Genomic DNA, 22,316 nt, shown 5'->3' with positions numbered 1-22,316 from the left:
AGCCGGGCGATAAAGGTCGGTAACCGGAATCAGTCCAGGAAACATCAACAAATCCAGAGGAGCAAACGAATAAGACTAAATAGCAGACAAGTCAGAGGAAAAACTAAACGGGTGTGCGCAGGGGCGCCGCCAGCAATTTTGGGCCCTATGAAAGAATACGAGGTTGGGCCACCTACCACACCCATTCCATTAATAAGATCGATCTCTGGGGCCCCCAATAGTGCGAGGGCCCTTAGAAAAAAATATGTTCTCTGTGCGTTTCCAAAAAAGGAAAAAACAGTAACATACAACAAGTACTTGCTTCATTCGCTGTCTGTTGAGTGCTGAAGGCTAGCCTACTAAAAAACTCTGACCAGGCAAACTTTAGGATGTGTTACAGCACTAAATAACCAGTAGATTGATCATTACTGTGTGACACATGAAATGAAAAACAACTTGTAATTAGAAAAAAAGTACGCTTAGTAATTTGCTTATGGTAGCCTACTCGACTGCTTTCCGGACCTAACCGCGGGAAACGACGAAATCACGTGATATTTGGCAGCTCCGTCAAGGGTTCCCTACTGAACTGACGTGAAATGTGTCAGGGCTCTGAGTAAATCGCTTTGTTACTTTCGTCCCGCGTTACTTTTCTTCTTATCTTATGATATATTATTTTAATATATCTTATTAAAAAGATACAATTCTGGACACACCTTATTAATAAAATATAGTAGGCTACTATACTTTATTAATAAGGTGTGTCCAGAATTGTATCTTTTTAATATAACAAGCGTTTTTCACGTTAAGTGTTTGAATATAGCAGACAATTTGAAAAGACTCAAACGGACACAGACAGAGTGAAAGACAGGATTTGATTTTTGGATGCAGTGAACATGTTAAGCTAAAAAGACTGCCACTCCAGTTAGCGTTTTTTTTTTTTTTTTTTTTGGTCTCTGCAGTTAAAAAGACAACATTGACAATTCTGACTATAGGCCTATTTTCGTTATTTTAATAATTTATTTATTTTAATTTGATTTATCGATCACTCAGGGTTATCTAATTTATGTTTGAGACTTGTGTTTTGAAAGTTCCCCTGCACTTTAGGCATTTGCACACATTTGTTCTGCATCTTGTGACTTGATTCTGACTTAATTTCTTTTTGTAAATGTATTTATTAGAAAGGTAGGCCTAAATTTTGTTCCAATTTAATTCTGTAAAATAATTGTTGATTATTTTTCGGTGCATTCGGTGCATTCGTTGCACTGTACTTAGCGTGCTCGCACAGGCAATTTAGCCAATTTAATTTGCGGACATGTGAAATGCAAATCCTGTCTGCGGTGTGGCCATTTCTGCAGTTATTTGTTGTTTCTTAGTTTTATTGATCCGAAATGTTTTTACATTTTCTTCTATATCTTTGTGTGATGTTCTGTACATCGCAGCTCTAAAATGTTAAAGCACCGCCCCCGCCCCACACGATTCGACTATTAGTTGACTTGTGGTTGCATCCCATAAGATTTGCTTCATCTGGATGCAGGATAATTTTAAATAAGAGTTAATGCTATAATGCTAATGCAACAATTCTATTATAAACTCACTCCTAATGGATTTGGCATTCAGGAATGTTCTCCATTTTCCAAATTCCTGCCTGAGTTTGGTGAAGACCCTCATGTCTGAGTCAGAGTCTTTTAGATCTTCTTCTGCCCTCTTTACTCCTTCTATGGCATCATTGCACTGGCGAATTTTCTGAAGAGCACAAAATAAAAAATCCAAGTAAAAACAGGTGTAACATATAGCCTACAATTGATAGGCTACTTCCAGCTTTAGGTTAGGTTATTAACAATAATTTAGGACAAATATTATGAAAATTCATAGAAAACTCAGTCTAGCTGGATGGTGCCAGTGAGTGTACATTAACGGAAATAATAATGTTTAGTATGTTCTGTGGAGTTCACGATATGTCCAGTAGTGTTTTTTTTTTACTGTAATCAGAAAATTGCTCTTCTCGTGTTCATCAGTAGGAACTCCATCTCCCAGTGCTCTCAGATCCTCAGTCGTCTTCTCTAATTTCATCTCAAGTTGTTTCTGCAACTGTGGCAGCGTTTTCTAAAAGTGAAGAAATAAGATGGAAATGGAGACATTAGAATACAAAAAAATCTGACCCAATTCTGACTTTACTTCAGTCTTTTGTTTTTTTAAGGCAAACTTTTTTCTGCTGTATGTCATGTAACTTTTCTTACGCACATTAATGTGTTCAACCAATTCTTTTGTAAGTCTTTCTGCAAGAAGGGGTACTGTAGCTTTTCCTTCCTCAAGAAGAGACCTGAAGGGGAAAATTATTTCAATAGTAACAAACGATTTGAGGACAACTGGAGAATTTGTAAATAAAAACAAGAAAAGGACCATTTTTAAAATGCCACACAAATGTCCCTAATACCTGACACAGACTGTACTGAAATGTGTGTGAAGTGCCCTAAACACTGTAAACTGCAAAACAAAAGTCCAACTCTAAGGATGCACCTCAACAAGAGTGTGTTATTGTTGCTTATAAAACGGTTAGTTCCAGTCCTTGATTATGATTGGTCATAGCTGTGCCTTTTTAACATTTTATTCAAACCAAAACACGGCTTTGTCAGTCTTGCTTCTCCGTGTTCACAACAAGTTTAAGTCCTTAATTAAAAACTCTCAATTAAGTCCTCAATTTAAAACTCTTCCCTACAGACTGACTCAATCACTCATAAAGACAATCTTTGCTGCCATCTAACGGCGAAATAATGTAGCCTAACTTATTTTGCTGTTCATGGTCAGGGACTATTTTTTCGAGTGGAAGGAATGCTTTTATTTACTTCATGAAAGTTGCATTGATGCATATTTTTTGTCTTTAATGTTTGTATTGTGGTAACCATTTTATAAAAGCAATAAGGTACTCGAGGCTAGTGCTGTATCGTGAATAGGTCACGGCTGAAGGTTTTGCAGGCAATCCGCTACTTCTTCAAGATACAGAACAGCCTCTCGTACCTTATTGCTTACATGAAAAAATACCCTAAAATATTTATCAGTATAACAGCACTCTGTTCGATCGTTTGTATCACTCCGCTCGCGGCGACTGTCATGGCGGTCGAGCAAATCCACCATTTAATATACAGTATATTTATTTTTTAAATAGTACTGTTGTGTCACGAAATATAGTTTTAAGAGTTTTTATGTGAGAATGTAGTTATTTAGCCCTCAATATGCCACTAATATATAATCATAGTGCCTATTTTACAATGTGTCGAGATGATTTCGCAGATGCGAGCTCCAGGAAGTTAATGCTATATATCAGATGCAGGTTGTACACATTTAGCAGATCTCTCTCTCATAATACCATGATACTCTACTCCAAAATACAACATGCTTCAATGAAGCGACTCAACGTTCCTTCGTTGCTAGTTCTAAAGTTTTAGAAATATTAACAGAGGCTTGGGCTCAACTGTTAAACTGTCAACTTGAGATTTGAATCCATGGCGGAAGGAAGTAGTTCTACCCAAAAGAGGGTTTTTAAAGACACTCCGTTGTTGTTTCTTATTTATTTACTCACGTGTGCCGTTGAACTGTTGTATAAATGCAATATCACACTTGTAGCCATGTGATATGGCTGTATATCAGCACGCTGTGATTGCCTTCCCGCAGAATCACAGCTGTGCTGTTATACAGCATTGCTCATACATCTCTCACAAACATCTTGGCTTTATTTTTTTCAGTCTACAGTTTCTTACATATATGGTTTGTGCTACATATTCTAAGAGAACTGCAAATACTTGCCTGAAATGAGCATTTTCATCAAAAAAAAGTCTTTCTTTTTCCAGCGCTTTGACCAGACCAAGCTTCTCATTGATGTCTTGCTGGCCTCGGCACTTTACTATCATGTAGCCCTTCATCAGTGGTATCACTTGATTATTGACTGTTCTGACCACCAACTGCTCCATGCCTTTGTCCACTAAATCCGGTTTAGTCAGAATACCTGAAAATACAAAGATAAAGATATGTATTATTTTTATTATTTCACAAAGCAAGATATACATACAATACTTCACATATTCAGTGAGTAGCCTATTTGTACCCAGGGTCCTTTGTCCGGTTGGATCTACTTTGGATGCCATCTGCAGTGCCTCAGTGGTGGCGATGTCAATGTTTGCAGGCACCACAACCAAGCTGATGGTTTCTTGTCTTTTAATGAACTTTTCAATTAGATCTTTTATCTGTTAAAGAAAACCAATATTACTGAATGCATACTGAATACGGAATCAGTGTATTTAGAATACTGTTTTCTGATACTCAAGGTTTGACAGATTTTTTTTTAAACTGAAGATTTGTTAACTTATATGGTGTTTGTGGCCCGTTCAGACCCTTTTGATGTGTCATTGTTCCCTTCATCTCAATGGCATGATACTTTTTGACTAAGCCCAAATCAAGAAAAGTTGGGACATTTTGTAAAATGCAATAAAATCAAGAATATGTGATTTGTTCATTCCAGCAAGAGAGAAATGTCAAACAAAAATAAAATTTAAATTTCTCAATGCAAGATTGTAAAATTTTAGGTATTTCACCATCTACCATACATAATATTCTGAAAAGATTCAGGGAATCTCATACATGGCAGGTACCTTGTGTTAAACCTCCATCATGCATGCTACTCTGTTAAATATAGCCACATGGGCTCAGGAGTACTTTGGACAATTGCTGCATCAAGAAATGCAACTCGAACCTCTGTTACGCAAGGAGAAATCTATAGTGCATCCGGAAAGTATTCACAGCGCTTCACTTTTTTTCACATTTTGTTATGTTACAGCCTTATTCCAAGATGGATTAAATTCATAATTTTCCTCAAATTCTACAAACAATACCCCATAATGACACCATGAAAGAAGTTTGTTTAAAATCTTTGCAAATTTATTAAAAATAAAAAACGGGGGGGGGGGGGGGGACGGGGGGGTTGGGGGGGATCACATGTACATAAGTATTCACAACCTTTGCCATGGCACTCAAAATTGAGCTCAGGTGCATCCTGTTTCTTCTTCTTCTTCTTCTTCAGTGAATTTTATTTGGCAGCTTGCAATCTTTGTGCATTACTGCCATCTTCTGGACTGAGGTGTGATCACATTGGGTCGTGAAAAATAATTTAACTTTTAACATCCCAGAGGATTAGAGCCCAAGCTTCAGCTGGCGCTGCGTGTTCAGCTCCTCCAGCTCAACCTCCAGGAAGAAAAAAAAAAATCCTGTTTCCACTGATCATCCTTGAGATGTTTCTACAACTTGATTGGAGTCCACCTGTGGTAAATTCAGTTGATTTGACATTATTTGGAAAGGCACACACCTGTCTATAAGGTCCCACAGTTAACAGTGCATGTCAGAGCACAAACCAAGCCATGAAGTCCAAGGAATTGTCTATAGACCGCCAAGACAGGATTGTATCGAGGCACAGATCTCGGGAAGGGTACAAGAACATTTCTGCAGCATTGAAGGTCCCAATGAGTAGGGGTGGGCAGATCGAGGCTTCGTGAAACACTGAAACAGTTGAAGCAAATGTGCCGTATAGACCTTTCACACAACTTCCGTATTCCATCCATCCATCCATTTTCTTCTGCTTATCCGGGGCCGGGTCGCGGGGGCAGCAGTCTAAGCAGATATGCCCAGACTTCCCTCTCCCTAGACACTTCCTCCAGCTCTTCCGGGGGGACACACATCGAGAGGGGTCAGCTGAGGTGGCTAGGGCATCTGTTCCGGATGCCTCCTGGACGCCTTCCCGGGAAGGTGTTCCCAGGCCAGCCGGGAGACATAGTCCTAGGTCTTCCCCGGGGTCTCCTCCCGGTGGGACGCGCCCGGAACACCTTCCCAGGAAGGCGTCCAAGAGGCATCTGGAACAGATGCCCGAGCCACCTCAGCTGACGCCTCTCGATGTGGAGGAGCAGCGGATCTACTCTGAGCTCCTCCCGAGTGGCACCCTATCTCTAAGGGATCGCCCAGCCACTCTGCGGAGAAAGCTCATTTTGGTCGCCTGTATCCGGGATCTTGTTCTTTCGGTCATGACCCAAAGCTCATGACCATTATGTGAGAGTAGGAACGTAGATTGACCGGTAAATCGATAGCTTCGCCTTGCGACTCAGCTCTTTCTTCACCACGACAGACCGGTACATCGACCGCATTACTGCAGCAGCTGCACCGATCCGTCTGTCAATCTCCCGTTCCATCCTTCCCTCACTCGTGAACAAGACCCCAAGATATTTAAACTCCTCCACTTGAGGCAGGAACTCTCCAACCTTTTTCCGACTGCAAATACTTCCGTATTTGTGACCGGAAATACACAATCGTTGTGGTAATCTACTTCCTCACCGGTCAGGGCAACGGGCAAACAAATGGCGCAAGCTACGACCAAGAGTTATTGTAACGTACTGAGCTGTTCTGGTTGTTCTTAAAAGCAGCCATGTCTGTCGTGTCATTACATACATTTCAAGTTTCAAGTCATAAATGAATCGTGGAAAAATGTGTACCCTTTATTGATTTTCCTCCACGAGTCTTGTAACGTCGGCAAATTAAGTATTTGACAAAATCCGTTAGCGAAGTTGTGTAAACTGTTACAAAATTTCTCTTGCCTGGGTATATTTTTCTGATGTGTTGAAGCTTGACAGGAACTCCGCTTCCACAACGATTCCGTATTTCCGGTTATTGTGTGAAAGGTCTATTGTGTTGAGGCTTCGAAACAATCCGACACCTGTCTCCACGGTGACCCCTAGTGGTTAAAATAGTGTAAATGCAACAAAAACCCGGGCCAAACATGCACAAAAACACATTTGTACAAATCTGTTGCAAAAAAAATATTGAAAGTAAAATCTTTCAATTGGAATTATCTAATCATCTTATAAGATTATCAAGTGTATATGTTATCTTATCAATTGTCAGGGTTTGTTTTGTTTTTTCTATGAATGGCTCAGCTAAACAGGCCAATAAGACTACCTACCATTATTCATTTTATTTATACTAATGTACAAATGTATACAACTGATCAGAGATCAGGTAAAACCCACAGACACTTGTTCATTGGTTCTCAGTGACTCCTCATGATTCATGGGTTGAGATTATCGCCCCCAGTGGTGATCCATCGACATTTTGAAGTGTTTAGAAACTGTTATGACGTAATGAAGCCTGGTTTACTGAAATTGCGTGACTCTGGCTGTTTGATACACGCTCCGAACCATTGATTCGGAACAAAAGATTCGTAAAGGCTTCGAAGCTTCATGAAGCAGTGTTTTGAAATTGCCATCACTTCCAATGAGCACAGTGGCCTCCATCATCCGTAAATGGCACCCAAAAGAACTTTGGTACCACCAGGACTCTTCATAGAGCTGGTCGCCCGGCCAAACTGAGCGATCGGGGGAGAAGGGCCTTAGTGAGGTGACCAAGAACCCGATGGAAACTCTGACAGAGCTCCAGCGTTTCTCTGTGGAGAGAGGAGAACCTTCCAGAAGAACAACCATCTCTGCAGCACTCCACCAATCAGGCCTGTATTGTAGAGGGACCAGATGGAAGTCACTCCTCAGTAAAAGGCACATGACAGCCCACCTGGATACAGCCAAAAGGCACCTGAAGGACTCTCAGACCATGATAAACTAAATCCTCTGGTCTGATGAAACAAAGATTGAACTCTTTGGCCTGAATGGTAAGCGTCATGTCTGGAGGAAACCAGGCACTGCTTATCACCTGGACATTACCATCCCTATAGAAGCATGGTGGTGGCAGCATCATGCTGTAGGGATGTTTTTCAGCGGCAGGAACTGGGAGACTAGTCAGGATCGAGGAAAAGATGAATGCAGCAATGTACAGAGACATCCTTAATGAAAACCTGATCCAGAGTGCTCTGGACCTCAGGCTGGGGCGACAGTTCATCTTCCAACAGGACAACGACCCTAAGCACACAGCCAAGATAACAAAGGAGTTGATACAGGACAACTCTGTGAATATCCTTGAGTGGCCCTGCCAGAGCCCAGACTTGAACCCGATTAGCCGTGTTTCCACTGTCAGGCCAGTGCGAGCCAGGGCTTTAAACGGGCCGTGACGGTCTAAAAGCCATGGGCCTGTAGCACCGAGCCCAAAACCATGCTGCGTTTCCACTGTTGGGCCAGAAGCTCCACATCGCTTCACTAAAACACGCCTCTCTGGAACAATGTCACACAAACCCATCATTTCAACAACAAATGGAAGTTTTATTAGAAAACTAATCAGAAAGAAATCACTGGAAACAGCGAGATCGCAAAACATGATAAAAGCGATTTACTTAAAGGATTAGTTCACTTTTAAAATGAAAATTCTGTCATCATATACTCACCCTTAAGTTGTTTCTAACCTGTATGAATTTCTTTCCTCTGCTGAACACAAAGGAAGATATTTAGAAGAATGTCGGTAACCAGACAGTTTTTGGTTCCCAATGACTGCCATAGTATATTTTTTTCCTACTATGGCAGTCATTGGGAACCAAAAACTGTCTGGTTACTGACATTCTTCTTAATATCTTCCTTTGTGTTCAGCAGAGGAAAGAAATTCATACAGGTTTGAAACAACTTAAGGGTGAGTATATGATGACAGAATTTTCACTTTAAAAGTGAACTAATCCTTTAAAGCTGCAGTCCGGCACTTTTTTGGGTTTAAAAATATCAAAAAAGACATTTTTGAAAAAAAACGTAACCAGCCAGTGTTCAAAACGATCTGCTTGCCTTACCTCGATTCAAAACGGTAAGCTTGTAATAATGATTTTAATTCCAGTGGTACTGGTGGATTTCCGCGGGAATTTCGAGCATGTCTTTGCGTCATTACGTCACTTCTGTACACATAGAGAAGGAGTCCCCGGCTAGCGTGTGTGGATGATGGTGGAGATTTAGCTTAGCACTTGGTATGGCGGATCCCGAAAGTTTAAAGCGACAATCACCAGTGACAACTGGAGATTCACCAGTTGTAAAACCCAAAGACTTCGGACTTCAGAGTGGCTACAGAAAAAATATATTTTTCACGTTTTGACGTGATATAAGCAATCGTTAGATTTAATCAGCATGATATAGCCTACTGCAATGCTTCTCCCCACCCCCCGAATTTGGTCAGAACAAAAGTGAATGTTACTTACTTGTTCAGATGACATTTTCCGATGAAAATTCTAATGTTGACACTTTCAAAAAGTATACTCTGAGTTTGCTGATGACAGAATAATATCCACAGCGACGCGGCAGCGACAGGTTCTCCTCAATACATTGTGTTCATCCGCGCTGTTTCATGCCGATTTACTACCCACGCACAGTTAATAATTCCGCGAATACCTGCAATTGCAGATTTCGAACAGAGATGGCGACAAAGAGGAAAAACGACAGACTGCAGCTTTAAAGATTTAAAACCCAAGCATCAATGTTTTACCACAGGTTTACATTAAAAAGTGATACATTGATCATAATGTATAATTTGTGTCAAAATTGCACATTAGTCACACATAAATAAAGTGGTTTACCGTTATTTCACAAAAGAAAGAGGACACACTTAGTCGCGTCGGTTCCTGTTTATTTGTTACAGGACATATTTACATCACATTCAGAAAGAATGGTAATTTCTACAAATATGCCACCAAAAATACGACCTAAGGAGCTTTAGCACTCTCTCCCAATACAGTTATATTTTCAGTCAGAGAAACAGAGGACGCTCCCGAAAAGTTGCTTTTTTTATGATAGGCTATGCAGAGCTAAAATATGGATATCAGAAAGTCCGTTATAAAGATGAGACGTCAGACAAAATAAAAACATGATTGTGATCGCCTTTATGATTTGCCTGATTTCTTCAAGCGGTCATATTTACCATGTTTACTATGGTAATAGTTAGCGTGCAGTCCTTTGCATCGCGTATAAATATTTTTTGCCTTATCAGAATCCAAATCGGATCACAAACAGAAGGTATTCAAACATGAATGTGAGTTTTGAGCTAAAATGATTTTTAAAGTATTTAATGCTGATGTTAGCTGGTATAGCTATAGAATCATCCGGTGCTGTCGTCTCCAGACTCAGGTAAACTCCGCCTCTGTTCGTAACCACTCCTCAAGCCCAAGCTGGCCCGCTTTGGCCCAAGGTATTCGTCAGGCCAGAAAACCCTGGCCATTGGCCCAGAGGAAGCCCAGGAAGTGACAGTGGAAACGCGACTGGCCCTGGCACGCACTAGCACGCCCGCTTTTGGCCCGACAGTGGAAACTCGGCTAATATGAACATCTCTGGAAAGATCTAAAAATGGCTGTGCACCTATGCTCCCCATCCAACCTGATGGAGCTTAATTGAAAGGTTCTGCAAAGAATGGAAGAAACTGCCCAAAAATAGGTGTGCCAAGCTTGCAGCATCATACTCAAAAAGACTTGAGGCTGTAATTGGTGCCAAAGCATGCTTCAACAAAGTATTGAGCACGTAGGCTCACTATTGGCCGACGCTGGTCATGTGTGATGCGTGTGATGCTGGGCTGACGTACAACCCAGAAGCGGTGCGCTGTTACACGTGAACTCACTCAGAGGCCCACACAGAAGAAAATGAATATTTGAATAAAGTTGTTGTTGTTGTTGTTGGTTTTTGTCCTGGCTCCTAGACCGTTTGTCCGATTTTTCACCAAAATCGAATCATATCATCTTCAGACTGTGCAGACATAAAGCTATGGGTTTTGTGTTGATTGACAATCGTTTTTGTATATTGCAGCGACAAAGTTGAGGTATGATGCCAAAATTACTGACCCTGTATCTAATGCCTTGACATATTGACAACAAACTTTGATGTGGTGTGAGTAAGGTGACAATTCGCGCTTTTGCATGGTACGGCTCAGTACGTTTCGGCTCGCTTCGCTTTTCCACTGTGTGGTACGACTCGGCTCGGCACGGTTCTCTCCGCTTTAGCTCGGTTTGCTTTTCCACTGTGCAGTTAGTACCGCTTCAAAGTGGGTGGGATATAGACTGATCGTTATAGTTTATCCGCTCCTCGGCAACCAACGAGAGGAACGTCTGCACTTTGTCCACTGACCACGATTCAGCCATTTCTTTAATTTTTCAAGCAAGTAGTTTAAAAACAGGTGCTACCACGGTGGCTGTTACTGGCTATTTAAATCTAGCGGGTTTGGCGTCTCGTGTCGCAAATACAATGAGGCTGGTAGTGACGATGCTGTCTGACCAATCAGTGATCTGCAGTGTTTTCACGTCACATTTTAGTATCGGTAGTATCGGTAGTATTGTACCGTACCATGCAGTGGAAAAGCGCCACAAAGTGAGCCATACCATCATTATAAATGACACACAATTTCGTAACTGCATCACCTATTGGTCAAAAGTGATAAACCATTAAATCAAATTACTAGTGACTGTATTTATGATTTTTTTTTGCCATTTTACCAAAAATCATCTTAAAATGGCGTACATTATTTGCTCGTTGCAATTGGTCTGTGCTTGCAGCTATATTTTACATATGTTTTTATATAATTTTATTCTAAAGTTGTTGTTTTTTACATTTGGTTTATTGAAATAAATAGTCAATACAATCTGACTTAATTTTTTTGTGGAATTTATTTTTATTTTTATAAAATTTATGTGGCATTATAACAAAAACAGACACTTTAAAACACCTCAAACAACAATAGATTCTAAACTTTCACAAAAATATACAGAAAAGTTGTGATAGGAGCAGTTGGCACATCCAGAAAAATTAATGGATCTATGTGGCCCTCTGCTGGCTATACATGGTCAAAATACTTTATTTCTAAAACTAATTCCTACAGGGTTTTTAACCACCAGATGGCAGAATTATGCCTCTAACACCTAGATCAATATCCAGAAACAACTACCGGTAATATTTCATTTAATTCATCATTTAAGTAATTTTTCCAGAAATATTTAATTTGTAACATGCAAGGTAATAGTGTGGAGTAATTTTGCAGTAGATATGTAAAAAATAAAATAAAAAAAGTACCACAAAACACAGCATAAACCTACGAATCCGTATAATCTACTTGGGAAACCAATTTCAGAGTCAGTCGGAATAAAATCAAATGTAACAATTTATTATGTCAGGTAAAAGTATCATGCCAATTTTATAATCAGTTCAAAGATAATAAATACAAAACATCAAATGCTCTGGAATAAAGAGAGAAGATGCGAACCTGACATTATAAAATACATGATGCTGAGTGCCTGCATAGTACACTCTGCATCACGGGCTAATTTGAGTTACAAATCGCCACAAGCTTTCTTCAGCATCTCCCTAAATACTCAGAACAAGGCAGAATCCTCTTGTCAAATGTCAACATGAGTTCACAGTGGGAATTTGCATTAATCATCATCCCAGACTTACTGAGAACAGAAGTTGATTTACATGGGGGCACACCCACATCAGTTAACAAGATATCTCTTGTAAGACTGGAAAAACTGGTTGAAGAACGACCACTGCTCAATAAGACAAAGGACTTTGCTGTAAATTAACATTTGGCATTTTGTATTGATTATCTTTGAATTGATTATGTAATTGGCATGATCCATTTATCTGACGTAATAAATTGTTACATTTGATTATTCTAACTGACTTTGACATTATTTCCATTAGAGTTAAAATAGTCAAACATTCACTCACATTTGATGGTACTCAGATATAATTAAAACCTTTTCATAGAGAGTGAAATGATACCAAACATGTATAGTACTGAATGATAATTGTTCATATTAAACCATATAGTTTTTTGGGTGAATTCAGGTAAAGGGATGGGTGAAGGGAATAATGTGTAAACAAGTGTGATCGTGTCTCGAATGGGGATGGTAATATAGCAAGAGAGTTCAAGTGTTAACTTCCTTTGTTTTCTCAGAGAGTAGCCCTCTCTTCCAGTTCTTCCAGTTTTTCCAGTCATACATCTTTAATGTTGCTCTAGCTCTTTGATCAGAATTATATCAAATAAAAACTTCGATCACAAAAAAAAAGTTTAAACTGTCACACACATTCATTATAAATGGCACAGTCCACATTGTACTATTATGTTAAATCCCTATTACCGTAACTTAACCTAGTTCTATTCTTATTATAATTGTCACGACACGCATACAAAAAGGGTGATAGTCCAAGTGCAGTTTTATTGGGTAATCTGTAATCATAAATCCAGGAACAGGCAAAAGGTCAAGGTCCATGTAAGCAGTCCAAAACAAGAAATAAACCCTTAACCAAACCAAGACTGACTCTGGGAAGCGGGTGACAACATACAAGGATTCCAGAACAAGTGATTAAACAGACAGGGTATAAATAGACAGACACTAACAAGGTGAGTGGGAACAGCTGAGTGTGATAATGAATAATGAGTCCGACAAGGGTGATGGGGATTGTAGTCCAATAGTGACTGACACCTGTGGGGGAAGAGGACCTCTAGTGGCTACCCAGGGGACATCACCCAGACATTGTGACATAACCTCCCCTCTACGGAGCGGCTAGCAGACGCTCCAAGACCCACAAAAAACAAACAAAACAAGAGTCCAGGAGGGAGGTGGAAAGGAGGATCAGGGGGGAGGGATGGGGGGCCAAGTCCATGGAAGGGAACAGAAACAGGAGTTCACGGCTTAACCGACAGCCAGGGCAAAACAGACGACTCATCGGGCAGCCAAGGCAGAGACGACGTCCATCGGGCGGCCAGAGCGAAGCAGGCGACAGTCGACCGGGCGGCCAGGGCGGAGACCCTCCCTCGGGCGGCCAGGGCGGAGACCCTCCCTCGGGCGGCCACGGCGGAACGGAGACCCTCCCTCGGGCGGCCACGGCGGAACAGACACCGGCTCATGAACAGTCACAGACACCGGCTCATGAACAGTCACAGACACCGGCTCAGGAACAGTCACAGACACCGGCTCAGGAACCGTCACAGACACCGGCTCAGGAACAGTCACAGACACCGGCGCAGGAACTGTCACAGACACCAGCTCAGGAACAGTCACAGACACCGGCTCAGGAACAGTCACAGACACCGGCTCAGGAACAGTCACAGACACCGGCTCAGGAACAGTCACAGACACCGGCTCAGGAACAGTCACAGACACCGGCTCAGGAACAGTCACAGACACCGGCTCAGGAACAGTCACAGACACCGGCTCAGGAACAGTCACAGACACCGGCTCAGGAACAGTCACAGACACCGGCTCAGGAACAGTCACAGACACCGGCTCAGGAACAGTCACAGACACCGGCTCAGGAACAGTCACAGACACCGGCTCAGGAACTGTCACAGACACCGGCTCAGGAACAGTCACAGACACCGGCTCAGGAACAGTCACAGACACCGGCTCAGGAACAGGAACAGTCACAGACACCGGCTCAGGAACAGTCACAGACACCGGCTCAGGAACAGTCACAGACACCGGCTCAGGATCGGCAGGCGTGACGTGAAGCTCAGGCTCGGCAGGCGTGACGTGAAGCTCAGGCTCGGCAGGCGTGACGTGAAGCTCAGGCTCGGCAGGCATGACGTGAAGCTCAGGCTCGGCAGGCATGACGTGACGTGAAGATCAGGCTCGGCAGGCGTGACGTGACGTGAAGCTCAGGCTCGGCAGGCGTGACGTGACGTGAAGCTCAGGCTCGGCAGGCGTGACGTGAAGCTCAGGCTCGGCAGGCGTGACGTGAAGCTCAGGCTCGGCAGGCGTGACTAGGGCTGACAGCTTGGGCGGGGCCGGCAGGGCGAGCAGCTTGAGCGGGGGAAGAGGACCTCTAGTGGCTACCCAGGGGACATCACCCAGACATTGTGACAATAATAACCTGCACCATGTTTCCTGTTTGTTAGCATTTATATGTACATAAGCATTTAGATTTCTTCGGAGGAACCATATTTATAGAATGGCATATTTATCTGAGGAACTGTGTTTAAAGGAGCTGTTATCCAAAATATTGGAATGCTGTAAACATTTCTAAACATTTCCATAAACAAATAGTTTCTTACTTGTTTCTCGATGTCTTTTGGCTGGTTGCCAGTGGCAACTCTAGCAATGCCTGGCAGATCAATGAGAGTGAGATCAGGGACATCACTGGACTGGATCTCCAGAGTGATCATCTGCTGACTGATCCCTTCTCCCTCTCCAGCCAATATTGTCTGAGCTATAAAACAATATCATGTCACAAACATCTTACAGATGACAACAAAGTTAATTCAACTATTCTAAAGACTCACAGGGAATTAAAGTTCTAAATACATTTAAATGTGTCAATATACAAACCATTTAAGACAGCATTCTCTATTTCAGCAGGGTTCTTCAGTTGCTTTTTTTGATCCTTATATGACAGCAATCCATGCCAGTTGTTATCCTTCGTAATTTTCTTCAGTTTCAATACCAGAGGACAGCGTGTCACAATACCTGTGTTGAATATACTAGATGTTCAGCTTAAAGTTAGAGTAGGCGATTTCAGAGAGGCTAGCAAAAGCAAGTGCTCTCCCAAAGCCACACCACCTCCAAAAAACATGAACGTGTACAGCCAGAGTCTGCAAAGCGTCAAGAGACGGCGTTAAACTACCGTACTTCATCTCTCAAAGCACATTACAATAATAATGAACATAAAAAAACTTACATAACTCTTACTTTACCACCTGACGGCTGCAGATTCATTTCAGTGTTGATAGTGTTGACATAGAAACGCATAAATCAGAGTCTGAGGATGTGAACAGCGACTAGAACATCATGGGTTTCCATCTTGTAATTACGGTTATAAAATGGTGTGAACTCAGCATAAGCTTGTTGTTTTGGTTCAGGAATTAATTATAAAAGGCGGCTACTGTTTGTTTGGTGCTCTGTGACTGTCTGTCCACAACTCTGCCAAACGAAACGCGTTGATGACTCGTGCACGGAGATATGGAAATACCAACACTATCTCACGACCAATTCGTACGAGTGAGTAAAAGGTGGCTAATTCGTATGACCTCACTCATACATTTTGTCTAAACCCCAGTGATGGGTAGGTTTAGGGCTGTGGTCAGTGGTAGATCATTCGTAATGATTCATACGAACTGGGCAACTCGTAAAATATGTACGATTTAGCAAAAATCGTACGAATTTGCCGTGAGATCGGGTTAGGTAAGGTAAGGTAAGGTTAGGACATCGTATCATTGCATTCGGACTGGTTGCAATGATTGGGGGAACATAACATACTGTATAACAAAAAGTGTTAATAAAAAAAACTCCCTATACCTTTAACAACACATTATTCAGACTAATAAATAAGGAAAGAGCAAAGATGTATTTCCAGTCTGCTGTGTAATGTACTATATATTGTGCTCATATTACCTGTTCCCCTAGGCAGCGCCACTCCAGACAGGGCTTCCAACACAGAACTCTTTCCTGAGCTCTGGTCACCTATGACCGCAATAGCTGGCAGGTTCAGGTCCTTTTCAACACCTAATGACCTGAGAGAGTCCACTAGGTCAATGCATGGGCGGACCTTCTCTTCATAGTGCTGGTTCAGACTATTACTCTTTCCCTTTGAAGAATTGCTTGGAGACATGTCTGAACTCTGTCTGCAAAATATGACAAAAAGAGCCAGTTCTCATCAGTGGTATTGACTATATGACCTATCAGTTTTAGAACTTCAAAGAAAGTTCAACAGTCAACAAAAATAAAGATAGTCATATCAAAACTTGACCATCTTATTAAAACCATGATGACATTTTGATTTCTGTCTATAGAGAAGTTTAAAAAACAGGTTAATGCAAAGGATTCATCAGGATCTTCACTGAGTGAGACACACACCGAAGTAGATTGTGTTTTAAAGTAACACCAAGTATCTTTTCCTCTGCGGTCGCCCTACTGGTTGCAAGCGGAATTGTCCATTAGCGCTGTCGTAAATAATTTAGCCTACCGCAGCCTACTGTCGCACACGCACACGCACGCGCATGCTCGCTGTTGATCTCCAGCACCGGCTTTGGAATCAACAATGGCCACAGACAAGGTAGAGTATGATGCATGATCTTTTTTACCGCTTCGGCCATGACAAAAGCGTCCGAATTTGAGGAAGTGGTGGGGGAAGTGACGTATGCCGTAAAGCACTCGAATTTTGTAGTTCTTTTTGTGCACGGGTTCCGACCCGAAACCCGAAGTTACATAGTGCCAGTAAAAGCGATACAGACCACGTCAGGCTATGGCAGACGTGTCATTTAACTTATTTTAAGTCGATGTACCATCACAAGGGTCTTATATATTATGAAGGTTGAAAACCTACTTAGTGTTACTTTAAATGCTATATTTCTGTTATTATAAAACACCAACAGTTTAGAGGGCTGTTTCATGAAACAAGTTTAGAATACAAGCCAGTTTGGTTAGACTTGGCATGGTGACAAGGTGATTTGCCGTTTCGTGCTGCATTCAGTCAAGCCTCTCTCTCTCTCTCTCTCTCTCTCTCTCTCTCTCTCTCTCTCTCTCTCTCTCTCTCTCTCTCTCTCTCTATGCCGCGTGCGGTGAGATCATAGACTGTAAAAAAATATGGACGTAGTGTCCGTGACGTCACGCGTAGGTTTCTGAAGAGCATTTTTGAAGCCTAAAGTGGGCGGAGCCGGCCGTCGCCATCTTGGCCTCGCGTCACCGCTCGTCACTCCCGGATAACAGAATATGGGCAAAGAGGCGGAGCTAAGGGAGCCTGGCTATCTGAAACCACGCCCACCTAGCGCGACGTTATGGCGTTAGCTCCAGGTTAGCTCAGGCTTGGGAGCTAATGCTATATGCTACTCACAGTACCAAGTCTGCGACTGCACAGGGCATCGCGCTAAAGTGACAGTTGATTATTAAAATCAGAATGGCAATTAAAAGGTCCTGTTTTTGCCCATTGAAATATTATAATAGTTAAAAGACATATTAGCTACAAGTGAGACTGTGTATCGTGATTCTGTACAGCTATTCTGCTAGTTGAAAATGTATTATGCAGTAACTTATAACGTTATATTACTCTGAGAGTGTGTGTGACCGTGATTATGTGCATACATGTCAGTCACTCTTTATTACAGTCTATGGTCCGTCAGCGCGGCATCGCTCGTCAAGTGCGTAGGGAGCTTTATTATTCAGTCCATTTTAAATTCTGATTTTGGCCGCATCTCAAATGGGTCAAACCATAGATATATTACCTATGAAGTTCAAGTAAATGCGCTAGAAATCCGCGCTCATTCAAGGATGTGCATTTATTGCATGGACGGAGAAACACAGACACCTGCAAGATTTCATCTGACGGTACATAAGCATGGAATCCAAAGCCGTGGGCGAAGTAATGGGTGTATTAAATTATATGAAATAGCCTAATCCCGAAAAAAAGCACAAACACGGCAGAGATGGCAATTTCAGCAGCTGGAATTTGTCGAGGTGAAGTGACGGCTAACCGGCTAGCATTTACATCATCGGGAATCCACCTGTCACTCAAAATTGGGCACACCCTTAATTTTGCAGAACTTTAAATATTAATCAACTAAACGGGTGAGTTATAAAAAAATTCACCCCCCTCACAGTTGTTATGAAGGGCGAAATTAGCTGTATAGACCAAAGCCACAAAGAGAACCAGGCTGTAAACAGGTTTTGTTCTGCTGTAAAGTTGGGCATTTTAACATGGGGGAGATACAGATTTGACTCCCTTCTGCAGCCAGCCTCAAGCGGCCAGTCGATGAATTGCCGTTTAATTCACTTCCGTGTTGGTTTCAAGAGAGAGACAGGGAGGTTGCTGCTTGGGTGAGATGCAGAACCGCAGAACCATACGTCATAGCAGTGTGAGGACGACAGCGCCAGCCTGACAGTCCGATGCCGGAAGTGGGCGGAGCAAGGCTCTTTTCAAACAACGTTATTTTAGAGAATTTTTTTTAAACGAATTAATGGAAAAAATATATTTTTTATATATATATAATAATTCATTACATTTTATATAGCGCTTTTCTGGACACCCAAAGCGCTTTACATAGAAGGGGGGAATCTCCTCAACCACCACCAATGTGCAGCATCCACCTGGATGATGCGACAGCAGCCATATTGCGCCAGAACGCCCACCACACACCAGCTTACTGGTGGAGAGGAGACAGTGATGAAGCCAATTAGTATATATATAGGAGGATGATTAGGAGGCCATGATGGACAGAGGCCACTGGGCAAATTTGGCCAGGATGCCGGGGTTACACCCCTACTCTTTCGAAAGACATCCTGGGATTTTTAATGACCACAGAGAGTCAGGACCTCGGTTTAACGTCTCATCCGAGGGACGGCGCTCTTTTGTCAGTATAGTGTCCCCATCACTATACTGGGGCGTTAGGACCCACACAGACCACAGGGTGAGCGCCCCCTGCTGGCCACACTAACACCTCTTCCAGCAGCAACCTGGTTTTTTCTCAGGAGGTCTCCCATCCAAGTACTAACCAGGCTCAGCCCCGCTTAGCTTCAGTGGGCAACCAGTCTTGGGCTACAGGGTGATATGGCTGCTGGCTATATATATATATCAAATATTATAAAAGATACAAATTATGTTTTGTGCTATTAACAAAATACAATATACTAGCCTATAATATGAATAGTTTTTTAAAAGTTAAAACTATACTTTATCCATTTGTTTTGTTGTGTCAAATGATTACAAATATAAATTTAACAAAGCTTAAAAAAATTAAAACAAATCTTGAGTGTTTGAACATTTGATTTAATTGAAAAGCATGTTTAGACCATAGGCTACACAACATAATTCTATGATGGACTGAAAAAACAAAAAATGATTAATTTAAATAAAATGTGTTTTTTTCCTCTGAAATAGCAAAAGCATCACACACTGAGCTGTACCTGCTCCAAATAAATAGCCTAATAGTAGGCTAAGTAATTAAATAAAAATACAAAATCGAACTAAAAAAAAAAAAAATTATATAAAACAAAATAAATCTGAAAACATAATTCGTATCTTTTATAATATTTTATATATATATATATATATATATATATATATTTTTTTTTTTTTTTTTTTTTTTTTTCATTAAATCATTTAAAAAAAAGATTTTTTTTAACTCATGCTAGCAAAAAAAAAAATCTTATAAAAGTTATTAAAACTTATAAAAGTTTTCATAAGAACATAATACTTTGGAATAATAATTAAATAAATAAACAATTCAGAATTTAACTTATTAAAAATAATATTTATTTTTTTCTTATTATAACTTTTAATAAATAAATCTCTCTTTTCAATAAAGTTAAAAAAATAAAATAAAATTATAAAAGTTATGCAGGCACACATTTAACAATAATTGTTAAAGGGTTAGTTCACCCAAAAATTTAAATAATGTCATTAATGACTCACCCTCATGTCGTTCTAAGCCCAAAGACCTCCGTTCATCTTCGGAACACAGTTTAAGATATTTTAGATTTAGTCCGAGAGCTTTCTGTCCGTCCATTGAAACTGTATACAGTATAGAGCTCGGGCGTAGACGTTATGGAATGGTGCATTGTGGGTAGCGGCGGCCATTTTAGAGGTCACGTTTGGAATAAGGTAATAGCGTAATAGCGTAGCCGGCCGGTCTCCACTGGCACCGAGAAAGAGTATGGACCGTGACAAACAAAAAAAGTTGGCTATACTATACCGTATACTGACAAACGTAATAATGAAGCCAAACAACGCTACTTAAAAAAAAAAAAAAAGAGTATATAGGCGGAATCGATTCCTATATGAACTATTATGAAAGTTTAGCAAGCCTCAGTTTCCCTGATATTTTCTCCTACCTGGTCTGTGGAGTGAGCGCTTACACCTCCGATCAATTAAAAAACTTCAAGACAATGGAGGCTCATCTGCCGTTCACAAATGGATGGGTGCAAGATCTGCAGATCTAAGTAAACGCAGAGAAAACAATCGTTCGCACTAAGGCAACGCTAACGTTAACCAAGCATCAGTGGTGACACTGACACACACACACACTTGTTAGATTCTGAGCTATGAAGCTTGTCTATGCGGGTTTGTTACACTTCAGGAGTAATTACTCGCATATCATACTTGCAATAATCCACTGTTTACGTCCGGTAGTTCTGTAATCCAGTATAATAACATTCACCTCAGACACAACCCACCGTTCACCAAAATAAATACTTTAATTACATCATACTTTAAATAGTTTCAAATTAAATAGTTTTTATTGCTTTAAAGGTGATGGTTTTCCTCCGTACAGTGGCGACCCAAGCCATCCGACGCCTCTTTGTATTTTCAGACACCAAGTCTCATTGCGTTTTTTTCCAAGTTCGAAAATGGTGAAAACTAACATGATTTATTTGCCGTCGACCGTGAGACCGATTACAGCAGGTCACAATACAGCAATACTGAACCATTTTCCTTAAAATAACCTAAATTAAACCTAATATTATCAAATGACCAACGTTACAATTTGAATTACCTACTCCCTACTATACAGTACATCTACTTCCGTACCGTGATTCCCACAATGCATTGCGACGTGACGAAACGATCCCGAGCTCTAGTCCCGCCCCCTCCGCTAACCCCGCTGGACCTCAAAGTTGAAAAAGCGTCAATGCAAGTGAATGGGAAAAAATAATTATTTTCTGGTCCCGTTTGAATTGTGCCATGAATGTGAACATATGTTGTCTGTGAATTTTTTATATAATCTTTCGTGTGAAGAATGCTACAATTTAGCGGGTAGAAGTTTGATACGGGTAGACTTTGTGTGAGAGCACTTTGTGGACTACAACTCTTCGCTGCTTTCGGCGCGTTTGAAACGTCAACACCACTAGCTCACGGCTCTAGCTCACGGATCCCGCTAGACATGGCTGTCTTTGGTGCACTTCACCGCCTTCTTTCAGGGAGAGGACAAAATCGTTGAGGTTGGCGAAAATCACGGGTAAGTCAACTTTATGGGGTGACGTCACATAGGCGACATGTAGTCTTTCTCGTTATGTCTTTTCCACAACTGCTAGCCGACGAATCATATACTGTCAAACTTGTAACATGAAAGATTATATAAAAAATTCACAGACAACATATGTTCACATTAATGGCACAATTCAAACGGGACCAGAAAATAATTATTTTCTCCCATTCACTTGCATTGACGCTTTTTCAACTTTGAGGTCCAGCGGGGTTTTACGGAGGGGGCGGGACTTACCAGCTGTCCATGTCCATAAAGGTAATAAAAAAATCATCAAAGTAGTCCATGTGACATCAGTGGGTTAGTTAGAAGTTTTTGAAGCATCGAAAATACTTTTTGGTCCAAAAATAACACAAAATAAGACTTTATTCAGCATTGTATTCTCTCCCTGGTCTGTTGTCAATCTGCGTTCAGGACTCCGCAGTGACGCTGCTGAC

At 41.2% G+C, this 22,316-nt stretch overlaps 1 protein-coding gene across 3 annotated transcripts in view; it reads right to left on the bottom strand.

The window, feature by feature from the left end:
• LOC307002104 (interferon-induced GTP-binding protein Mx-like) overlaps nt 1–22,316 on the bottom strand; it is a 28,074-nt gene that overhangs the window by 4,020 nt on the left and 1,738 nt on the right. The window contains exons 1-9 of one of the 3 annotated variants that reach the window (XM_079619372.1): nt 20,310–20,331; nt 16,298–16,523; nt 15,236–15,373; nt 14,962–15,116; nt 4,079–4,217; nt 3,781–3,979; nt 2,221–2,299; nt 1,960–2,082; nt 1,575–1,722 (exon numbers count right to left, since the gene is read on the bottom strand). In XM_079619372.1, the coding sequence (XP_079475498.1) occupies nt 1,575–1,722; nt 1,960–2,082; nt 2,221–2,299; nt 3,781–3,979; nt 4,079–4,217; nt 14,962–15,116; nt 15,236–15,373; nt 16,298–16,523; nt 20,310–20,315 (1,213 nt within the window). In that variant the 5' untranslated portion in view covers nt 20,316–20,331. Of the gene's footprint in view, nt 1–1,574; nt 1,723–1,959; nt 2,083–2,220; nt 2,300–3,780; nt 3,980–4,078; nt 4,218–14,961; nt 15,117–15,235; nt 15,374–16,297; nt 16,528–20,309; nt 20,332–22,316 lie in introns of those variants that run through there. The other 2 variants (XM_079619374.1, XM_079619373.1) reach the window with 2 other exon arrangements.

This window comes from Phoxinus phoxinus (genome assembly GCF_949152265.1).
Source record: "Phoxinus phoxinus genome assembly, chromosome: 7".
NCBI lineage: Eukaryota > Metazoa > Chordata > Actinopteri > Cypriniformes > Leuciscidae > Phoxinus > Phoxinus phoxinus.
The sequence above is the reverse complement of the archived record's forward strand: the minus strand, read 5'-3'. Positions and strand labels throughout refer to the sequence as shown.